The sequence below is a fragment of the Phalacrocorax aristotelis genome, chromosome 3, assembly GCF_949628215.1.
Source record: "Phalacrocorax aristotelis chromosome 3, bGulAri2.1, whole genome shotgun sequence".
NCBI classification, from domain to species: domain Eukaryota; kingdom Metazoa; phylum Chordata; class Aves; order Suliformes; family Phalacrocoracidae; genus Phalacrocorax; species Phalacrocorax aristotelis.
In genome coordinates this window covers 54,617,704-54,636,322 of record NC_134278.1, presented here as the reverse complement: position 1 = coordinate 54,636,322, position 18,619 = coordinate 54,617,704, and the positions used below count along the sequence as shown (strand labels likewise).

General features: G+C 41.4%; 1 protein-coding gene across 1 annotated transcript in view; it reads right to left on the bottom strand.

Annotated features, from left to right (window-relative positions):
• Nucleotides 1-18,619, bottom strand: part of NT5DC1 (5'-nucleotidase domain containing 1) — a 150,927-nt gene that overhangs the window by 8,928 nt on the left and 123,380 nt on the right. The window contains exons 9-11 of the mRNA XM_075087481.1: nt 13,233-13,351; nt 12,228-12,386; nt 5,988-6,156 (exon numbers count right to left, since the gene is read on the bottom strand). Coding sequence (XP_074943582.1) covers nt 5,988-6,156; nt 12,228-12,386; nt 13,233-13,351 — 447 coding nt within the window. The remainder of the gene's footprint in view (nt 1-5,987; nt 6,157-12,227; nt 12,387-13,232; nt 13,352-18,619) is intronic.

Below are 18,619 nucleotides of genomic sequence, written 5' to 3'. Positions count from 1 at the left end.
CCTCAGAACCAGAAAACCTCAGAAATGTTGCCATTGTATATGTGTACCAAATTTTCAAAACTACATTTCTTGTATAAAAAGTTTCTTTATAAAAATGACCCCTTTGGCCTTTTAGTAGCAACTACTATTTATAGCAGCTAAGCCCCAAAGCAGTTTAAATCCTCAAAGCAGTCTTTAGCTGATATTGTATAGATATATTTTTACATTGAAGCTGGTAAGTAAAAGCATGGTTGTAAGGCAGGCATTAAATACAAAAGGTTACTGCTAATTGACAACTAATATATAATATAGATAGTTTTATACGTTTAAGGAAATTATATCCTATTATTGTATTATTTGAGTAAATAAGTACATAATTATCATTCTAGTTACAAAGAAAGACTAATGTAATTTTAATAGGAGCTGGATTTGACTTTAAGTGATGTAATGTCAATGAAAAACCGTAGAACTAATGTATTGAAATATGGAGGATTTTTTGTTTCACTTCAGCAATAATGATGAATGATATTTTTCACAATATGTAAGTGAGCACCTGGCTACATGCTTACTGAAATTCATGACTTCCATGGTAATAGTTGATTCTTCAAGGGCATTCACCTTTAAAATAGATGTTGAAGAGTGTAAGGTTTGCAGCTTGTACCTGATCTGTGATGGGCAGACCTGTGTACCTGTGACCCACGTGTTGCCAGTTCTGGTGCCCCAGTCACAGCTGCCTTGGGGTTTCCATTGTGCAGATAATTTGCAACTCTAAGCAGAAACATGAACTTCTTTGCCATGGTTCACTGGCAATTTTATCATTATATTTATACAGCAAGCAGGCTGATGACTCAAACTCCCACAGAAGTGGCAGGTTACAGATCTGTAGGGTCTTTAAAGAGACAGCTTTGTCAAATTAGATATTTTTCTCTTGTACCAGCTAACTGAAATAGCAATAAGACATGAAGGAAAACTTATGCACTCATATGGGCAAAGCATGATAAGATTTCATATAGCACGCAAGATGTGAAAAACCCCATTATCCTCCATGACACACTTGGCTGTCAAATCTCCCAAGTGCAAAATGAATTCTGTTTCCATAAAACATTTACATTTGCAGTAATTCTTCTCTTTCGAGCTGCAACACTGCTCAATCTCCTGTTCTTGCTTGCAGTAATTTCTAATCCTATGACAAACCTCACCATTCGGAGGTGTACTAGGTTTGCATGGCAAGGTTTTGGTAATGGGGAGGGGGCTACAGGGGTAACTTCTGTAAGAACCATCTAGAAGCTTCCCTGATGTCCGACAGATGTCCAATGCCAGCCGGCTCCAAGACAGACCCGCCACTGGTCAAGGCTGAGCCCATCAGCGATGGTGGCAGCGCTTCTGGGATAATGTATTTAAGAAGAGGAAAAAAAACCCTGTGCAACCACAGCTGGAGAGAGGAGTGAGAATATGAGAGGAACAACCCTTCAGACACCAAGGTCAGTGAAGAAGGAGGGGGAGGAGGACATGGTCCAGGCTCTGGAGCAGAGATTCCCCTGCAGCCCATGCTGAAGACCATGGTGAGGCAGGCGGTCCCCCTGCAGCCCACGGAGGTTAACAGTGGAGCAGATATCCACCTGCAGCCTGTGGAGGACCCAACGCTGGAGCAGGTGGATGCCCGAAGGAGGCTGTGACCCTGTGGGAAGCCCACGCTGGAGCAGGTTTGCTGTCTGTGACCCAGTGGGGGACCCTCACTGGAGAAGTCTGTTCCTGTGGAAGGGGCCCACACTAGAGCAGTTCATGGAGGGCTGTAGCCCATGAGAAGGACCCACACTGGAGAAGTCCCCGGAGGACTGTCTCCTGTGGGAGGGACCCCACGCTGGAGCAGGGGAAGAGTGTGAGGAGCCCTCCCCCTGAGGAGGAAGGAGCGGCAGAGACAACGGCAGAGACAATTTTCCCCCAAGTCGAGTCTGTTTTGCCCATGACGGTAACTGGTGAGTGATCTCTCGCTGTCCTTATCTTGACCCATGAGTCTTTCACTATACTTTCTCTGCCCTGTCCAGCTGAGAAGGTGAATGATAGAGCAGCTTTGGTGGGCACCTGGCATCCAGCCAGGGTGAACCCACCACAAGAGGTTATGAGACACGTTCAGGAGATTAGGTTAACAATCATGAAATTTTAAAAAAAAATTTATTGGGTTGTCCTTTTTAGGATTTAAGGCCCTCTTTTTAAATCTTTTCTTTGCAACAAGAAACGAAACAAACTTATCAAAATCCCCCCATGAACTCTAAAATCCCACATTTACTCATCATGGGATGTTTTGAAGTGGGACTTTTATAAAAATATCAACCATGATCAGAATCAAAGGAAAGAGCATTAGCTTGAAATATGCATATCATTTTTGGGATTGAAGAATTTGTAGTCAAACATTAACCTAAAATAGTAGCACTGGCTAGTTATTTTAGTGAATTTTTCTACAAAAACTTGCTTAGTAAATAAAATGTTATTTATATTTTATATTCTTTGTAAATCAGGGAGATCTTCTGCAGTTATTGTCACAATATCTACGTGGTGAAAGGTGTATAATTATTTACATGCGTATCTGGAAATGTGATTAAAAGGCCACAGATCAGTGGTCACCTGCTCTTTGAAGGTAAAGTGCAGATTATGCAGGTGCGATAGGTAAGAGTACCCACCTCTACTTGGCTCATACCAAACTTTCTGAAGTGGAGGAGGATGTATTAGAAAATGTGGTTTAGGCAAAACACCATTTTTCAGACAGATCCCTACACCTTTTATTTTCCATGTGCGAGCTCAAATGTAACATTCCCTCGGTAAAGGATCCTGGTTTGGAAAATTTGGCTTCAGATATCACTGTGCTTGAAAATGGTCAAAAAGTGTAAGGGAGCTGTAAATGAGAGATTCAATAGCACAAAAGTGAAGAAACAGATGGATTTGCGAACGAGGCATTTAGAACAGGAGTAGGGGCATTGGCTTCTACTATTTTATTAACCATGTACTGTCAATATAATCATGAGCTCATCAGCTTTTTAATACTTGCAAAAAACTTCCCTGCTTACTGAAAAGAGGAGAATTAGCTCATAGAAGACTACATAATGTTTAGAAAACTTTCAACTTAACTCATCTTAACATTACAGAGATATAACCATAACACTGCTCTTCATTTAAACTTTTTTTAAATGTTGTCTTAATGTCAAGGAGATAATGTGTTAATTGACCTTAACCTGATTTCGTCTCCATACTGATGAAAGTACACAGAAGGTATTATAGTAGATCCTTTCTGTCGTTTGGGCAATTTTAACGATAAACAAAATGCACAAGAAAAATGTCAGTTTCTCTTCAGGGACTGTTCAGATGACAAGCTGTGACACAGCAATCTGAAATCCCACTAATACTTTCCTTGCCAGAGGCGACATTAGAGTTCAGAATTTCTGACGCATCTTTAAATGCAAACCTTTTGAATCAGATACTGAATTTTCAACAAAAGAAGACGACAGAAATGTATTAGCATGGAAAGCTAATGAAGAATGGGTTAGATTATTTTTTCACCGAGCTGTCATTTTACTAATTACACATACGATTTGTGTATATGCTCTGTTATTTTATCCTTTGAATGGCCAAAACCTGCAACAGCAGCATTGCCTGTGAAACCCTTTTCCTGCAATGCTCTTTGGTAAGTATCAGGTCGTTTCCTCTACCTACACGTATAAATTCTTCAGGTGAAACTGTTAGAAGGCATCTGCACCAAACTTAAAACATGTTGGTGAAAAAGGGAACTGTCCAAGTCGTTTGTACTCCAATTTCTCAATCCAGATCTACAGCTTATTTTTAATTTTTTTTACATATTTCCTCTATTTAAAAAAAAACGGAAACAGGCTTGAAGGGTTTTATTACCCAAAATGAATCTCTGATAACTCTCTCAGAAGAACTCTCATATAAATTTTGATGAAAACTGAGTTATTTTTGTAAAATACTACTAGTATTGAGTAACGTTGAATAATTTTTGGAATAATCTTTTTCAATGAAAAATGTGTCTTGAGAAGTAAACCAAGCTATTCTTTATGCAAACATATATATGTTGCATCCAAACAACAAAAATCACTTTTAGAGTTAGCACAGCAGCAATTGTCCGCCTTTCACCAAATATTTTTGCAGATTGCAAGCTGTTGGGATATTTACTCACATGTGGCACTTACTATTGCTTACACAGACGTACAAAGGCCAGGTCAGACATTGCTGATAGTGAAGCCCTGGCGAGCCCACAACTCGCAGGAGGCTGGAGCACACCTCCAGGGAGGTGGCAGCTTGTTCGGCTGGGTCAGGTCAAGCCGGGTGCTGCCGGGGCCATGCCAGCTGGTGGCCGGGAGTTGGGCTCCTACGGTCAGCGCACCGTCAGCCTGGCTGCGCGTTTCGGCTCGGGGGATCTTGAGGAAAGGCCTGCGTTTTTGCAGCTTGGCAGTGGAAAGTCCTCTGCTGGTAATTGAAGTAGATGAATAGAAAAGGAAAAGCTGGAGCGCATCAAAGTCCCATAACCCGTTCGAATTTCTTCTAGCTAGTTATTCCCAAATAGCAGCAGCGCAGCTATGACTTACAACTGCAGCCAAAAACTTCAGGGCTTGGCAAAGCAGGGACTCACACAGCTTGCTGTGACAGGAGTCAGACAAGGTATTCGAGAGGAGTCAGGAATTCCTCAACATCCATAATAATGAACATCTGCTCTTCCGCACAAACAAACAAGAAATACCTCTCTCTCTAAGAAACCTGAGAGGTTCTCATACCTGCAGCTTTGAGCCTGCTTTCAGGCACATAGCTGCAAGTTAAAAACGTTATTCCTCCCCTGTCCTTTAGCTCTGGGGTATAAGTTTTGCAGACACCAGCCCCTGCCCCAGCGCAGGTCTGATGCAGCAAGGGACAGCAGTGTTCCTCTTAACGGAGGAACAGATTTTGCAGGGGCTCCACTGCCCATGACAGGTGGCTATACTACTCACTAATTCACACAGATGTACCTTTATGGTTCTCACCCCTTCGTCTGCAGCTGGAAACTTGGTGGTACATTTGCGGTCTAAAGCCTTTGCTAGCCCTGCAAACTGAGCTGTGGTTTGGGGGAGCTGGCTGGGAGGCACAGTTTCACAGAGTGTGGCTGACCAGTGTGTTTCCTCTAGGCCAACACTTCCAAAGCAAGCCACAAAATGACTCTGAAAGAGGTATTAGAAGGGAATTTTACAGAAGTTACCTCTCTCAGCAATTTCCCTTGGTATATCTGGGCTTTGTACCTTTAGGCTGAAATACAGACTACAACATGGCAAATATCAAAAGCATAAATAAATTGTGGCACCGTATTGAGTTTCCTGGTTTGAGACATCCTTACAATGAACATACATGTGTAAAGTATAGTTGCAAAGAACAGGTCTATCATATTCTGGTGTAGAAATAACTGCTGGGCAAATCTGAAATGCTCTGTTGGAAGAACTTTTTATTCCTTGGTCTTACGCATGAAGAAGGCAACAGACGCTGAACAGGGGGGTTAGTAACATTAATACTTGCCATGTTCTTCACACAGCTAAGCACCTCATTCATTTAATAATTTGTTTATTCCTTTAGATATGGTGTATTGATAAAGTTCAGTAAAGCAAAATGACAGATTGAGGATAGATAGAAGGTCTTCACCACTTTGTAATCAACTGATACGTACTGCAGTTGCAAAGTTATTGCAGTATTACTGCTACAACTATTGCTACAAACCATCCAAAATAATGCATGGTCCCTCCAGGGATAAACATTAATGGAAATCAGAAGATCAGCCATAATTGCACCTTTGACGCAGCCTTGATGTAAGAAGGTAGAAAGCCTGAGCTGGTTTCTCAATTAGGTGAATTTTTGGAGAACAAGACATTGCTTGTGATTGCCTTGTTTTCCAGATAAAGAGAATATTTTAGGCTCCAGGTCTGTCTGTAATGATACTACATCTTCATCAGAGAAAAAAAAAAAAAAGCCATCTCTCTTACCTGCTATTGCTTCAAGACTAGGGATTGCAATAGTGCTGTAAGTGCTAATACATTTACAGGACCATGTGTGAACTAAGGTTTCCTCTGCATTTTCCAGGCCTGGCAATCTGTCCACGAAGAAAGAGCCCCACTGCTTAGATACAGAGTAAAGAGCTTTGAGCAGTTCTTCCTGAAAGAAAAATAAACAAATACATAACCTTAAAAAAAAAGGGAATCTTTCTCTCTTCAATCACAAACATTAGTTTAAGGAACTCTAGTGTTTCTCTGATTTTCTGGGAAAAATGTATCTCAGGAGCAATGTGACTTTAAAATATTATAAAGAAGAACAACAACCATCTTCCTGTAAGTCCCCAAGGTCCTATACAATTTATGGATTCCCTAGGACATAAAAAGTTGGCTTTAAATGTTTTTCCCTTAAAAAAAATCTTCTATGTTCCCCAGTTTTCTGTTTTCAATAGTGTGAATAGCCTGCCACCTTTCTCTGCTGGAGAAGCTGGGTAGCTGCGGCACAGACCGCAACCCAGCCTGGAACTTCTCCTGGGAAAAAGGAGTATCCCGGTGCTGGATAGAGTAACTGTGAAGGATGATGCATCACGCCACCTGTGTTGTGTTATCTGTTTCTGAGCTGAGGAATGAGCGAGAACAGAGATGCAGGATCCGTGGAGAGCCATTCAGTTGCCTAGCAAATTGTGAAAAATTGGTTTTTTTCCATTTATATTTTCAGAAAACAACATGTAGACTCATTATGTTTTAAAGAAAGCATTAAAGCAGCACTGGGAAAACTGATTTTTTTAGCAGTTCATCTTGAAACTTGCTACATATTGCCATAAGCAGCCAGAAAAAGCTCCAGTTGGCCTCTACAGAACGATGAAAAAATGGAAAACAAAACCGAGAACTACACTAGAGAAAATCTGTTAAAGTCATTTGTGTGCAAAGTATCTTTTCAGAACAGCAAAGCACAGATGAACAGGTACCCTAGCGTATGCCTCCAGATTTGTGAACTTTTGTACTTTATTTTCCTTTTAACCCCTTTCTTAATAGTTTTGAGAATCTGCTGGAGTAATCTGTGTTTATGACAGAGGTCTGTGGCTTTTGATCACAAGAAAGCTGTTGATCCAGCTGAACAGACCATGTCAGTAAACACAGAACCATTCTTTTTGTGATTCTGTGTAACAGTTTTTCCTCTGAGCGTAGCTGGGGGCAGGGAGGAGGTATTGATTTGGAGAAATACAGAAATTGGTTCCCATTTTCTGATGTAAATAGGTTGGAAAAAAACCCCATATCCCTTGTTTCAAAACAAGCAGTTAAGAGCTGGGCTCTTTTGTGTGTGTTTTTTCTTTCTTTTTCTTCACGCACAGGGACAGCATATTGCTTTTTTTAAACCCCAGGACTTTACATCAGTTATAATTTTATGTAGATGCTATGCTGAATTAAAATTCATTTGCCAGCTGGATGACAAATGCAGAAAACTATTAAGGCCATTACAGCTGTTCAGGTGATTAATCAAAACAACGACTCCAGTACTGGCCCATGTAAGCATTTGCACAAATGACAGGGCCTTGTTTATTGACAGAAGAAAAAATCTGAGGCTTCTGCTTTTTGAAATGTATGATTGGTTCAATAGGCAATTAAAATTGCTATCTGAGGAAATGAATTGATTTTTTCAGAGGTCTGATTCTCAGAGTAGGAATTTCTTCCTTATTAAGCAGGAGTGAGTTACATTTTCGATTTACAGCCCAAGCCCTTAGTAAAACCAAACCCGGTTAGATATGAGAGTTGTCATCAAGTCACCTCATAGAGAACTCCCATCATTTTGCTACTGGCTTATCTCCACATGAGAGGGGCAGTTTGGTACGCTAAATCTGGATCTCGAATCTGAAAACAGTTGTCAAAACTCTGCCCACATCCTGAGGAAGCATCAGATATTGCTCCCCCTGCCATCACTAACTGATGCCTAGAAGATATCCATTTCTCATCTGCAGCATCCACAGCCTGCAATGAAGGACAGACTATGTACCATGAATCTATAAATCTGTGAAATGAGGCAAAAGTCCCCTGTTAACATCGCTGTACTCCTCACGTGCCTGGAGGCACACATTCAGCAGTGGGGCCGAGGAGCTCTGGAAGGTGCACCAGCCACTCCTGTAGTCCCCAGACATGGCGTTTGCTCTTGAAGCAGGACAGTAGATCCTGGGAAGTACTGAGCAATCTCTCTTTCTTATGCAAAACACCAGGCATGTGGTTTTGCTCTCAGGCATACTGGTCAGACAGTAGCAGGTCAGATGTTGATTGTGTCAGTTGAGGGTATGAAGCCTCAAAGTCTACATCTAGACTTTGGAGAAATAATGATGGCACCAGCATTCCCCAAGTCCCAGGGCTTTCCAGTAAGTTAAACCACCTGGAATACTTACTATCACCTTTGCTTTATTAACTGCAGACAAATAGGGCCTGTTAACAGAGCAGACAGAATCTGTTAATAGGACCCTTGGGTAACACTGATTTGTCAGCTTACAAATGACCTTTCTAAAATACAAATAGACAGGGAGCTAAGCTCTGAAGTTTTTCTACATTTGGTAAAGAGATGAAAGAAAGAAGGATGTAAAGGAGACGGGAGTGAAAAATCAAGCTGTTAGTATTTTTTAAAGGCATTACTTAGGTGGACATTTGCCATCTATGCCATCGTCTTTGTACCAAGCGCAGAGCACTAGGATTACTTTACTGCATCCAGTATGATAGATGGTACTGATGGCTGTACGCGTTGTGCTACCACCAACTCTTAGTGCCAGAAAAAGATCAATGCTCAAAATACGGTTTTGCCGGTATTTGCAAGTACTTGAGGCGTTTCTGCCAGCACAACAACCAGATGTCCCTGAATAACACACCCATGCTGGGTGTGCAAATGGGCAAGCCTGCCACTGCTCTAACTTTTACACAGAACCCGCTCCCCACAAGTCGTGTGCAAATATGAAACATTTTGCCCATGATCATTGTACCGAAACTACAACATGGATCACTATATGCAGACTTTAAAATAAAATGCATTTTACTTCAGGATATTGCTTCAAGGATATTGCTTTAACTTACCAGGCTTCACAACAGCCTGTCAGGTTGTTGCTGAAAGTACTGTCAGATTTGTGTTAAAGATAAACGGGAATAAAGAGACAGAGCCAAAAGGCACAGAGTAATTAGCCTTGTCTATAGTCATGGCAAGGGAGTCCTGGAAATTCAGGGGGTTAAGGGCCCTGACCATCCCCCAACCAACCAGCCACTAGGCAACACTGTAAAATTAGTTTTTCCTTCTAACTGCAAAAATATACTTTATATCCACCGAGAGATTCTTCGATCCCTGCTCCATTCATTCCTACAGCCCAAGGTTTTTACACATTGACCAGCTCGTCTGTAATTGTTTCCCTTGAAATCCTGGGACAAATTCCAGCTTTTCTTCGAGTTTTCATTGATGGAATTGATCACACATTTAAGGCACAGAAGGCAAAACCAAAGCCTCCAGCCAAGCAAACAAACCCCCAAATCTGGGGGGAATCTTGTTTGGACACAATGCTTGGTATTTCCCTGCCCCGCATGCTGCAATTCACTTAGGAGCTGAGTAATTGCATGAATACTTTTTAGTTTGCTATTCTCTTGCTTATTTGATTATGACTCATATACTTGAAAGAACTGCAGTTGTTAGCATAATTTCACAGTTCTGTATATCTGGCTTGTGTCATGCATTTAGCTGATTTAATTTAATTTTCAGACAAAAACTGCTAATGCAAATGGAAACTACTATCCTCCCAGTTTGTGCGTGGGGACGTTGTTTTCTCCCCCTCTCTCCGTTAGTGGTGAAATACCAGTCAAACAACTGAAAACAGGTTTTTGTCATTTCTTTCTGAAAGACGCAATGGCAACTTAGAAGCAATACTTTATTTCTTAACAATGCTTTGTAAAGATTGATAGAAGGATTACATCTTGTACTAAATGTCCAGTCCCTCTCTGCACACGCAGCATGGCATGAAAAATCTGCAATAGTAGTGTATTTTTTTTATTGCCAATGAATGATAAGGCTGATGAACAAGACTAAATCTAATCTGTTAGTGCCTAATTTTCCAAAACCACCTGACTTTGTACAATCTTTTGAATTGGCTTTTCTCCCCTCTTAACCAAAGGGTTAATGTGAGAAGTTGATTATGGGAATGAAAATAAAACTTCCATAGTCCTGTAAAGGGAGTCCCTTTGAACTAGTCCAGTTAAGTTAGTGGTGTCCAGTCAACTGCAGAGATATGGATGTGACCCGTTGTTCAGACTCCAGTGAGCAGTGTGGTAATGAAATAACACCACTGACCTGCCACGGCCCCCCTGGTTCAGGTTCCTTTAATCAACGCAATTCATTTCTCCCTTGCTTGCTTGCTGTCACTGGTAGCGGATGTAAACTGAACAGGGGTTGTGTGTGGCAGGGGTGGTGTCTCCCCGAGATACTGCAAACTCTTATCAGGAACACTACAGCGTTAGTGAAATGTCAAGCACCTGTCTAAAAATCTCAGTTTCCTGCTTGATGACGGCAGTGAGAGAGGAGATGGATCTTGTGAGCAGTCGACCAGAGGTATTGCAACAACTTAAAACCAAATAATCATCAAGGGCTTAGAAACACATCGCTCAATAACTCTGTCTTTGTACTTCCAGGAAGAGAAATATTTTCTGGCTTTCTGTTTAAAAATGTGTGCTTCAAAAGCATATATTGAACAAGCTTATGAAACCATGGTTGAATAAAAAACCCCAAACCTCACAGAGATATAAGTTCTATGCAGCAGTGCAGCAGAGTCTCCGGTCAGAGAATGAACACATTTATGGAGAAGAATGAGTTATTTTTATAGCATTAATTAATTAACTCAAATTATATTAAGCTATGTAGCACTACCGCTCACTTCCCTTTTTCCCCTACCCTTTCTTACTGAGAAACATATTTTTCTTGATAGGGGACTTGAGTTTGTCTTAATTTTTTTTTTCTACAACCCAGGAAAAGGCCTAAACATTAATGATTACATTTCCTTATTTCAGTGACTGAAATGTGCTTGTCTGACCTTAGTTTAGGATTCGGAACAGTGGGGGAAAATATTACCTATGTCTACTAAAAAAGTAGAGAAATAGATCACATCTATATTGTTTTAGTCCCATTGAAGATACCCTTTTCTCCATTAAAAACAGTGGCTTTTAAAACCCTTCTTAGTCAGATTATAAACATCACTAGTATAAAAGCACCCCATAAAAATCTTCCTATCAGTAAGTTATCTTTATAATAAAAGAGAATAATTATTTAAAAAGAAAAAAAAGTTAAGTGCTTTTCAAAGAAAAGTGCAAAAAGCATATATGTATCTCTCTGCAATTAGAAGAAAATGACCTCTTTATTTAGGAACATAAGAAAAGACAAAAGACTCCAAACAGAGAGTGAAGCTGCACTGTAGCTCCTACATAGGCCACGCTGGAGGTACGATGCTGTTGCCTCGGCGATCCAAGCACCATTCCCTATCTAATTTTTATTTTGGCAGTGGACAGAAGGATAAACCATAGTAACCTTCCACCTTCTGTGGGGGAATTAAAGTGTGGCAGTTGTGCTAAGGCCCTGATTCCCGGCTGTGATCAACCTCAAAATCACGTTATTTATCTGAGGTAACTATCAGAAGTCTGCACTGGACCTGACTTCGAAACAGTCCCTCTTATCTGAGTGCAGCTGTCACCAAAATAAACAACTTGTGAGGCAAGCAGCAAATTAAAAGCTCTCTGTATATAAAGCAAGCACAAGCAAACTATATTTCACAGAGAGAGAAAGAGAGCTTTTAAACAACCTAATAAAAATTCCTCCATGTTTACTCTTGGCCACAACACACAGGGAAACATCATGAACTCGGCAGAGTTCAGGTGCTGGACTTGTGATAAGAGGCCATGAAATTTCTCCTTGTAGGGCACAGGGCAGGTTCTTTTTACTGAAAAGACGACTATGGGTTTTTGGTTAAGACACTGCTTTTTTTCTGAGGCCCGCGATTTAGCTCCGGGTAGAGGCTCTGTGTCACCTAAGCAATGCCACGGTGGGACAGGATGGCATCTCCCGATGCAGCAAGGAGGGTCCGTCTGCAAGGGGTACTGATGCTGCTTGCATCCTGGTAAGGCTCATTCTCAGTGCAGGTGGCACAAGGCTTTTCTGTAACTTATTTTCTTCTGTTCCAGGAAACATCTGCAAGGAACCCTTACCTCATATTTTCCTTTCTTCTCCAAGGGCTCAGATTCAGTCTCCACAGGCACCGTAACTTTGTCCCCTAGAAGCTCCTCTAAGATCAAGACAGTTTCCCAGTTGCTATAGTGACGAGCTGGGAAAATATCTGAGTGCATGCTGTCACCAAAATAAACAACCTATGAGGGAAGCAGCAAATTAAAAGTTCATTGTATATGAGGAAAACACAAGCAAACTGTATTTCAGAGAGAGAAAAAGAGCTTTAAAACAACCCAATAAAAATTCCTCTGTGTTTACAGTTGGCCATGACACACAGAGATCTTATTAATGTCACAGTTTGGGATTTTATCTTCAACCAGCTCCACAGGGAAAAGGCTGGCCCTGCACACCCTCCTCGCTTGCACCCTCCAGGGGCACTGGACAGGGATGCCCAGCTGCGACCTGCACGGGGGACACTGCTGAGATTTTTGACTAACAGAAACAGACTGCCAGGAAGCAGTGGAAAAGACTATCAAGAAAATACACTAAACAACGGAATGAATTTTGGACAACTTTGGAAACAAGGGAGAACACAGTGCGTCTCTCAGTGACTCAGAACTCTTCTGTGCCCAGGGGGTAGCTTACACCCTAGGGAAAATGTGGTCCCACCGTCTTCAGTGGCATTTTCACCCATCCAGACCTGTAATTAAAACAACATGTTCCTAGTTTTCACTGGTGACACCTTTTAATCTATCTGATCTGTTTCCTAAGGGAGAGTGTTTATTTTCTGATTACAATCTGATTCTCCCCAAAGCTGCGGAAATGCATGACCACACACAGAAAAAAACCATCTAGATAGTTTACATATTCTACAGAAAAAAAGACTAATATGCTGCTTCCAGTTCTGGACTGCAGTCTGTTGGACAACAGCAAGCATAACCAGACAAGAATTTGTGACCGATCGCATCAATAACTTTAATGAAAGCTTGTCTGGTGAATTTTAGACTGAAATAGGGTATTTTCAGAAAGATTTACTTATAGCATACCTTGGGATCCACCTTGCCAGTCATCTTCTTCAGTAGTTCATAAAGCTGGGTAGCATTACCTTGGGAATACCAGCCAGGCTTGTCCAGAGATAGCAGAGCCTCCTGCTCCTCATCATTCTCTGAAATCACCAAGCAAAATTGCTCGCTGTTAGTGAGAGCAGCCCATGCTCCTGTATTCATGAGACGTGCAAGAAGCTGCCTGTGCACAGCTTGGAGATCAGGGTCTATTTTGATATTAAACCAGCTCCAGTGTCTGGCGCAAGTCCTGGTACTGACTGCGGGTTCAGTCAAGGCGTTTGGTAGCTGGCGGTAGGCAGACTTTCTGAGAAAAGAAGCAGCCGAACCTCATCTGCAAGGGCTACAGAAGAGCTGAGGAGCAAAAGTCAAAGGCTTTATTTCCCAAACACTGCAGCAGTGAAGGCAGGAAACCACATGGACCAGACTGATGGAGGAGCTGCTACAGTTCTAAGGTGAAACCATGAGATAAGATAGACTGTAAGAGACAGCACGTACTCTTCCCCACAGACAAATTGTCTACCGCTTTTAAACGCTGACATAAATACATCAAAACAGACTGGAGTAGCTCTTACGGGCATCCACCAGCCTTAGATCAGCACAAATAATGAGCAGTTCCAGTTTTCATCCAGTTTTGAAGAAATGACAAGTGGACAATATTGCTGCTGGTGGTGTTATCCACATTGGCATATATCCACGCTGGCAGCTGTCATTGAACCGGAAAAATCAGTAGAAGCTGAAACTCTCTGGTCATCACCCAGCTGCGCCATAGGCTTCGTTTCCAGCTGGTCCCAAAGCAGCTGGATCTGTCCTGGCATCCATGTAACCTCATTGCTCATTCAGATCCACGTGCTATTGCCAGAGGAACTCTTTGTAGCTTTTTGCTGGAGCCAAAACACTAGCCTTAGTGAACCGATAAACTAGAATTTCATCAGAAATATTAATATTAATGTCTCCTGTCTATTGAAGTGGTTAAACAAAAGGCTGATTTTGTTACCCAGTCTCAATCAAACATTTCTTATTTTTTATGCTAGAGAGAGAGGGGTTAGAAGCCAATACAGTACTTTGATCTGACTTAGGTGTAACATCAGGACTTCCGTTTTTCTCCTGCTTTATAGAATTTTTCAAAGTACTTAAAAGGAGTTAGGAAGAAGACTAAGACAGAGCAAACTTCATTTGGTTAGAGACCGCTGAAAGCTGGAATGGAAACTATGGAGAACAGTGAAATGACAAGACAGCTTTATGTTTAAAAGCACTGAGGATGTACATGACGCAGTACATTGGTCCTTGAAATAAATAAAAAAAGACGCAAAAAGAGGGAAATAGGTATGTGGAGAGAGGCAGTAAATCATTCTTTAATGTTATGAATCTAAGAATTTTAATAAACACAGGATTTATTCTTAGACAAAACAATTCTATATTAAGCATGTTTTATAAACCAGGAAAAACCAAGGAAATTCAAAGTTGACACAACAATTCACATAGACCTTGTGTGGAAATGTCTTTTCCTTTGTTCTTCTTCAGAAACTTGATGATAATAATAGTAAGTATGATAGCATCCATAAAAAAAAAAATCTTAATTTCCTGACTTTTAAAATATATTTGACCAAACAACTTTTGATCAAACAGAAGTTGCCAAACTTCAGCAAATTTATTTTATTTTCTCCATATTTTTAGACATATTTGTAAGGCTGACTGAAAAAGTAGACACAATCTTCAAATGATATGGACTTAGAAAAAGAAACTTATAAAAACAACTCTTTTGAGCTGCTATCAGAAGTTTCTTGAAATTTGTGGAGGTTTGTATAGCTATTATTGTCTCTCCATTCAGTCATCCAGGAAAATACTAGACAAAAATGGAGCTATTATGAGAGGGATTTTCACAATAACAACACTGCATTTGCAAATAGGAGCCCTGTGTATTACAGCAGCACCAGAAGGCTCCAGCAAGAGCAAGACCTTGCTTTGCTACCTCTATGGAAAGGCAGGAAGGGCAGTCCTGACTGAAAAATTCACTCTAATTACAAGGTAGAAGACCTCTCACTCTGTGAGATCTATTACTGTCACCCCTAGCAATGGGATTCATCTCACTTAACTCAATGCATCCGGAATTTAGGCTTCTAATTTACAGTTACAATCTGAACTAGTAAGCCAGGATCCCTTGGTAAGCAGAAGAGAGTGCAAGAAGCACTTTCTAGAGGTGCCAGCTCTAGAGAAGGAAAGGATTTAATTAAGTTAGGAACGTTGCTTTTAGGCAGTGAAATGAAGGGAAATTTCAAAGCCTGGTTTCCTCCTCCATGCTTGGAGGCAGCAAACAGCACTGAGATGTCCAATTCGTTATGGGAACACCTTGATTTTGGGAGGAGCTTCAGAAATCAGAGGAATTAGGAAAGGTCCTCTATAATATTCGAGTTGTAGGGTTATAGGGATAATGACTCTGAACTGGCAAACCTTGCCTTGAACCATCTCATACAGCTGCTTGGGTTCACGCATCTAGGGGTGACCGTGTCAATTTTATTTCTGTAATCTGAAATCAGAGGAAGTTAATGGTGTTTCAGTTGCAATAAGTCATTAAAGAGGATGGTTTCTATTCCACTTGCACTTTCTCTATGGCAAAATATAGTAAAGAAAATTATTCTTCAACAGTGGCTCTTAACACCTCTCACGGTAGTTCTGCCATGTAAAAACTGATACGCAACAACTTCAACAACCCGTTAGTGACACCACCAGCTCTGGCCTTGTGGTGTATCCTTCAGATAGCAGCTACACAACAGTGCTGAAGAAATCTACAAATTTCCAGCAAAAATGCTGCATAAATGTGATTATGGTAGTTCCTAATATGTTTTAGATATTCCAAGCCTAACATTGGCTCACTCAGATAAGAGAAAAACTGCTGCTGACCTTCCTTCCACTTTGCTGTTATTGATTTTTAAAAGTTCATTCAAAGGTCAGAAATGCTATAAATATTCCTTCTGCAGGAAGCAGCATATATATAGGCGGGGAAGCTAATGCTTCAGGTCTTACAAGCTGGGAGGAAAAGGAGACATCCTGACAATTTCAAACAGACTGGATAACCAGAAAGAATTTCTCAGATGATTTAGATACAGTGACTTGCTTCCTTCTGAAGTCTAATATATGACTGCAACCTGGATTCCTGGCTGTAGACTGAAAACATGCCACGACAAGAAATGTAAAGGTAGCAAGCAAGTAAAATTAAGATAATTAAACCCAGAAAATCATTCTATTAAAACACTCACCCAAACCCCAACAGTGATTCAGAGCAGTTTTCCTGAGGGGAAGTTACTGTTCCTTTTTAAAAACAACAACAAAAGCTTGACTCATGCTGGGGCGATATTAATATTGCTGGAATAGCAGTTAGCATATTGCTGTGTCTAATAGCTTGGCAAATGTTTTCTGATTCAGAAATGTACTCCCATCACCTTTAGCAGATATGTTTTTTCAGATAAACCAATTCACTGACAAGATTCAATATCCTTTTTCTTGTGAGAATTTTCTTGCCTGCCTTTAAATGTGCATTGCAGGTTTATAACATGGGCTGAGGAACATCTGGTTTCATTCTGAATGAATATCCAAAAAGCAATCAGTGAAGCTTATTCCCATTTAAATGACAACTGATGGTAATTTACCTTGGCACAGAGTCGGTCCTTGGGAAAGACTCTGCACACACTTGCTTACTGCTGTCTGCTTTGCTATCCGTTTATGGGTTACACCCGCCGAGACGGAATCCTAAACACATGCGGTACTGAGGTTGTGTCCATACTGCATGTTCAGTCCAGGGTCTGAACCTGGAGGTCTATCCCTAACACGGCTGGTGTTTACACTGTTAAACCCCAGCCCATGGGATGGGGCTTTCGTTTGGGAAGCCTAAGGTTAACACAGAAGCTTGAGAGTGAGGGTGAATTTATGCTTTAACAGGTATTCACCTATACTCAGCCACACCTACACTGAGGTTAATTCTCATCAGCTCAGCATCCCTGAGGCCACAACCCTCCACTGCTCCTCGGTTGGGTGCCCTACGGCGAGGGTTTACGCACTGGGGCAGGCGAGGACCCGCAAGTGACTCACCTGAGAGCCCGAGGACACCTCACACCTACTTGACTGGGCAGAGATGGGGGTAAGAAAGCAACTCCAAGTGCCTGTAGGCCATGCCAGCCAAAGATGTGCTAGGTTTGACTGCAGTGTGTGTGTACAGATCCCAAGCAGCCCATTCTTCCACCTTCCTGTCTTTCTCCTGACAGCCCTTCACTCATTTCCATACAAATCTAGTTAGACCGGCTGTTAGGGTTACGAGTATTTTATGTTCCTTTGAACTGTGTAATAGAATGAAATCATGTGGTGACTCTTGCTGCTTATGCCTGTACCTGCTCCTGCCTCTTCCTACCCATGGGCAGCTCCTGCGGGCTCTCACCACGTGCAGGCACTTAGCGTGGATGGGCCTATGTGTTTAGCACACTGAAGTCCTGGTTACCACCTCCGGGGGCTATTGTAAAACATGTATGTTTTATGATCCATAACTATTATACTGATATGTCTCTCTGCAATTTAAAATAATGTCATTTCAGGCCCTGAGGACATTAATATAAAAGTTGGGTTATGTTCCAGCCCAGCTTGCAAGAACAGTCTGATTCTGGATGGCATTTTGAGCTCACTTAAGAAACACAAACTCCCTGTTTCAGAAGAAGACTCGGGGCAGGACAGCACACCGTTTTACAGCTGAGACAAAGGGACATACATAAGTAAAATCCTTCTCGTGGCTTCTTCCAGTTGTAAAGGTAATGAGATGGGATGACAAAAACTGTCGTTGCCCTGTGGGCATGCTCTCCATGAAGAAAGCAAGTACTTACAAGCTTGCTGGGGTAAAACTTCATACCCTACGGGCACCCTTACGTAGGGCAGCATCCCAAATTCCTATGTATAGATCCACCACCTTTGCTGTGTGGTTTCCAGGATTCATGCAGATATTACTGTGTGCTTTTCCAACCCTGAATTGCTTCTGTGCCCTGTAAGCAGCTGTGAAATCCATCTGCCTGACATGAGCACCAGTGCTTGCCAGTCTCCTGTCTGACTGGGTGACTCCAGGGAAATGATAAGGAACAAATTATTCCCTTAGCATGATGTGCTGAAATAAAAGGTTAAGGCTTCCCAAAGTGACTAGTGATTTTGGCTGTCTCCATTTTTGGCTGTCCAATCTTTTTTTTTTTTTTTTTCTTCCCAGAAAAAGGTTGAAGATCAGCTCCCCTTCCTGGTTTGCATCTTCTGCCTTCTTTCGGGTAGCTTATGGTTGGTGAGACAAAGGCTAAAAGTTTTGAAAACTGGAACATGATTTTTAATTTTACATAGGCAGTGATACA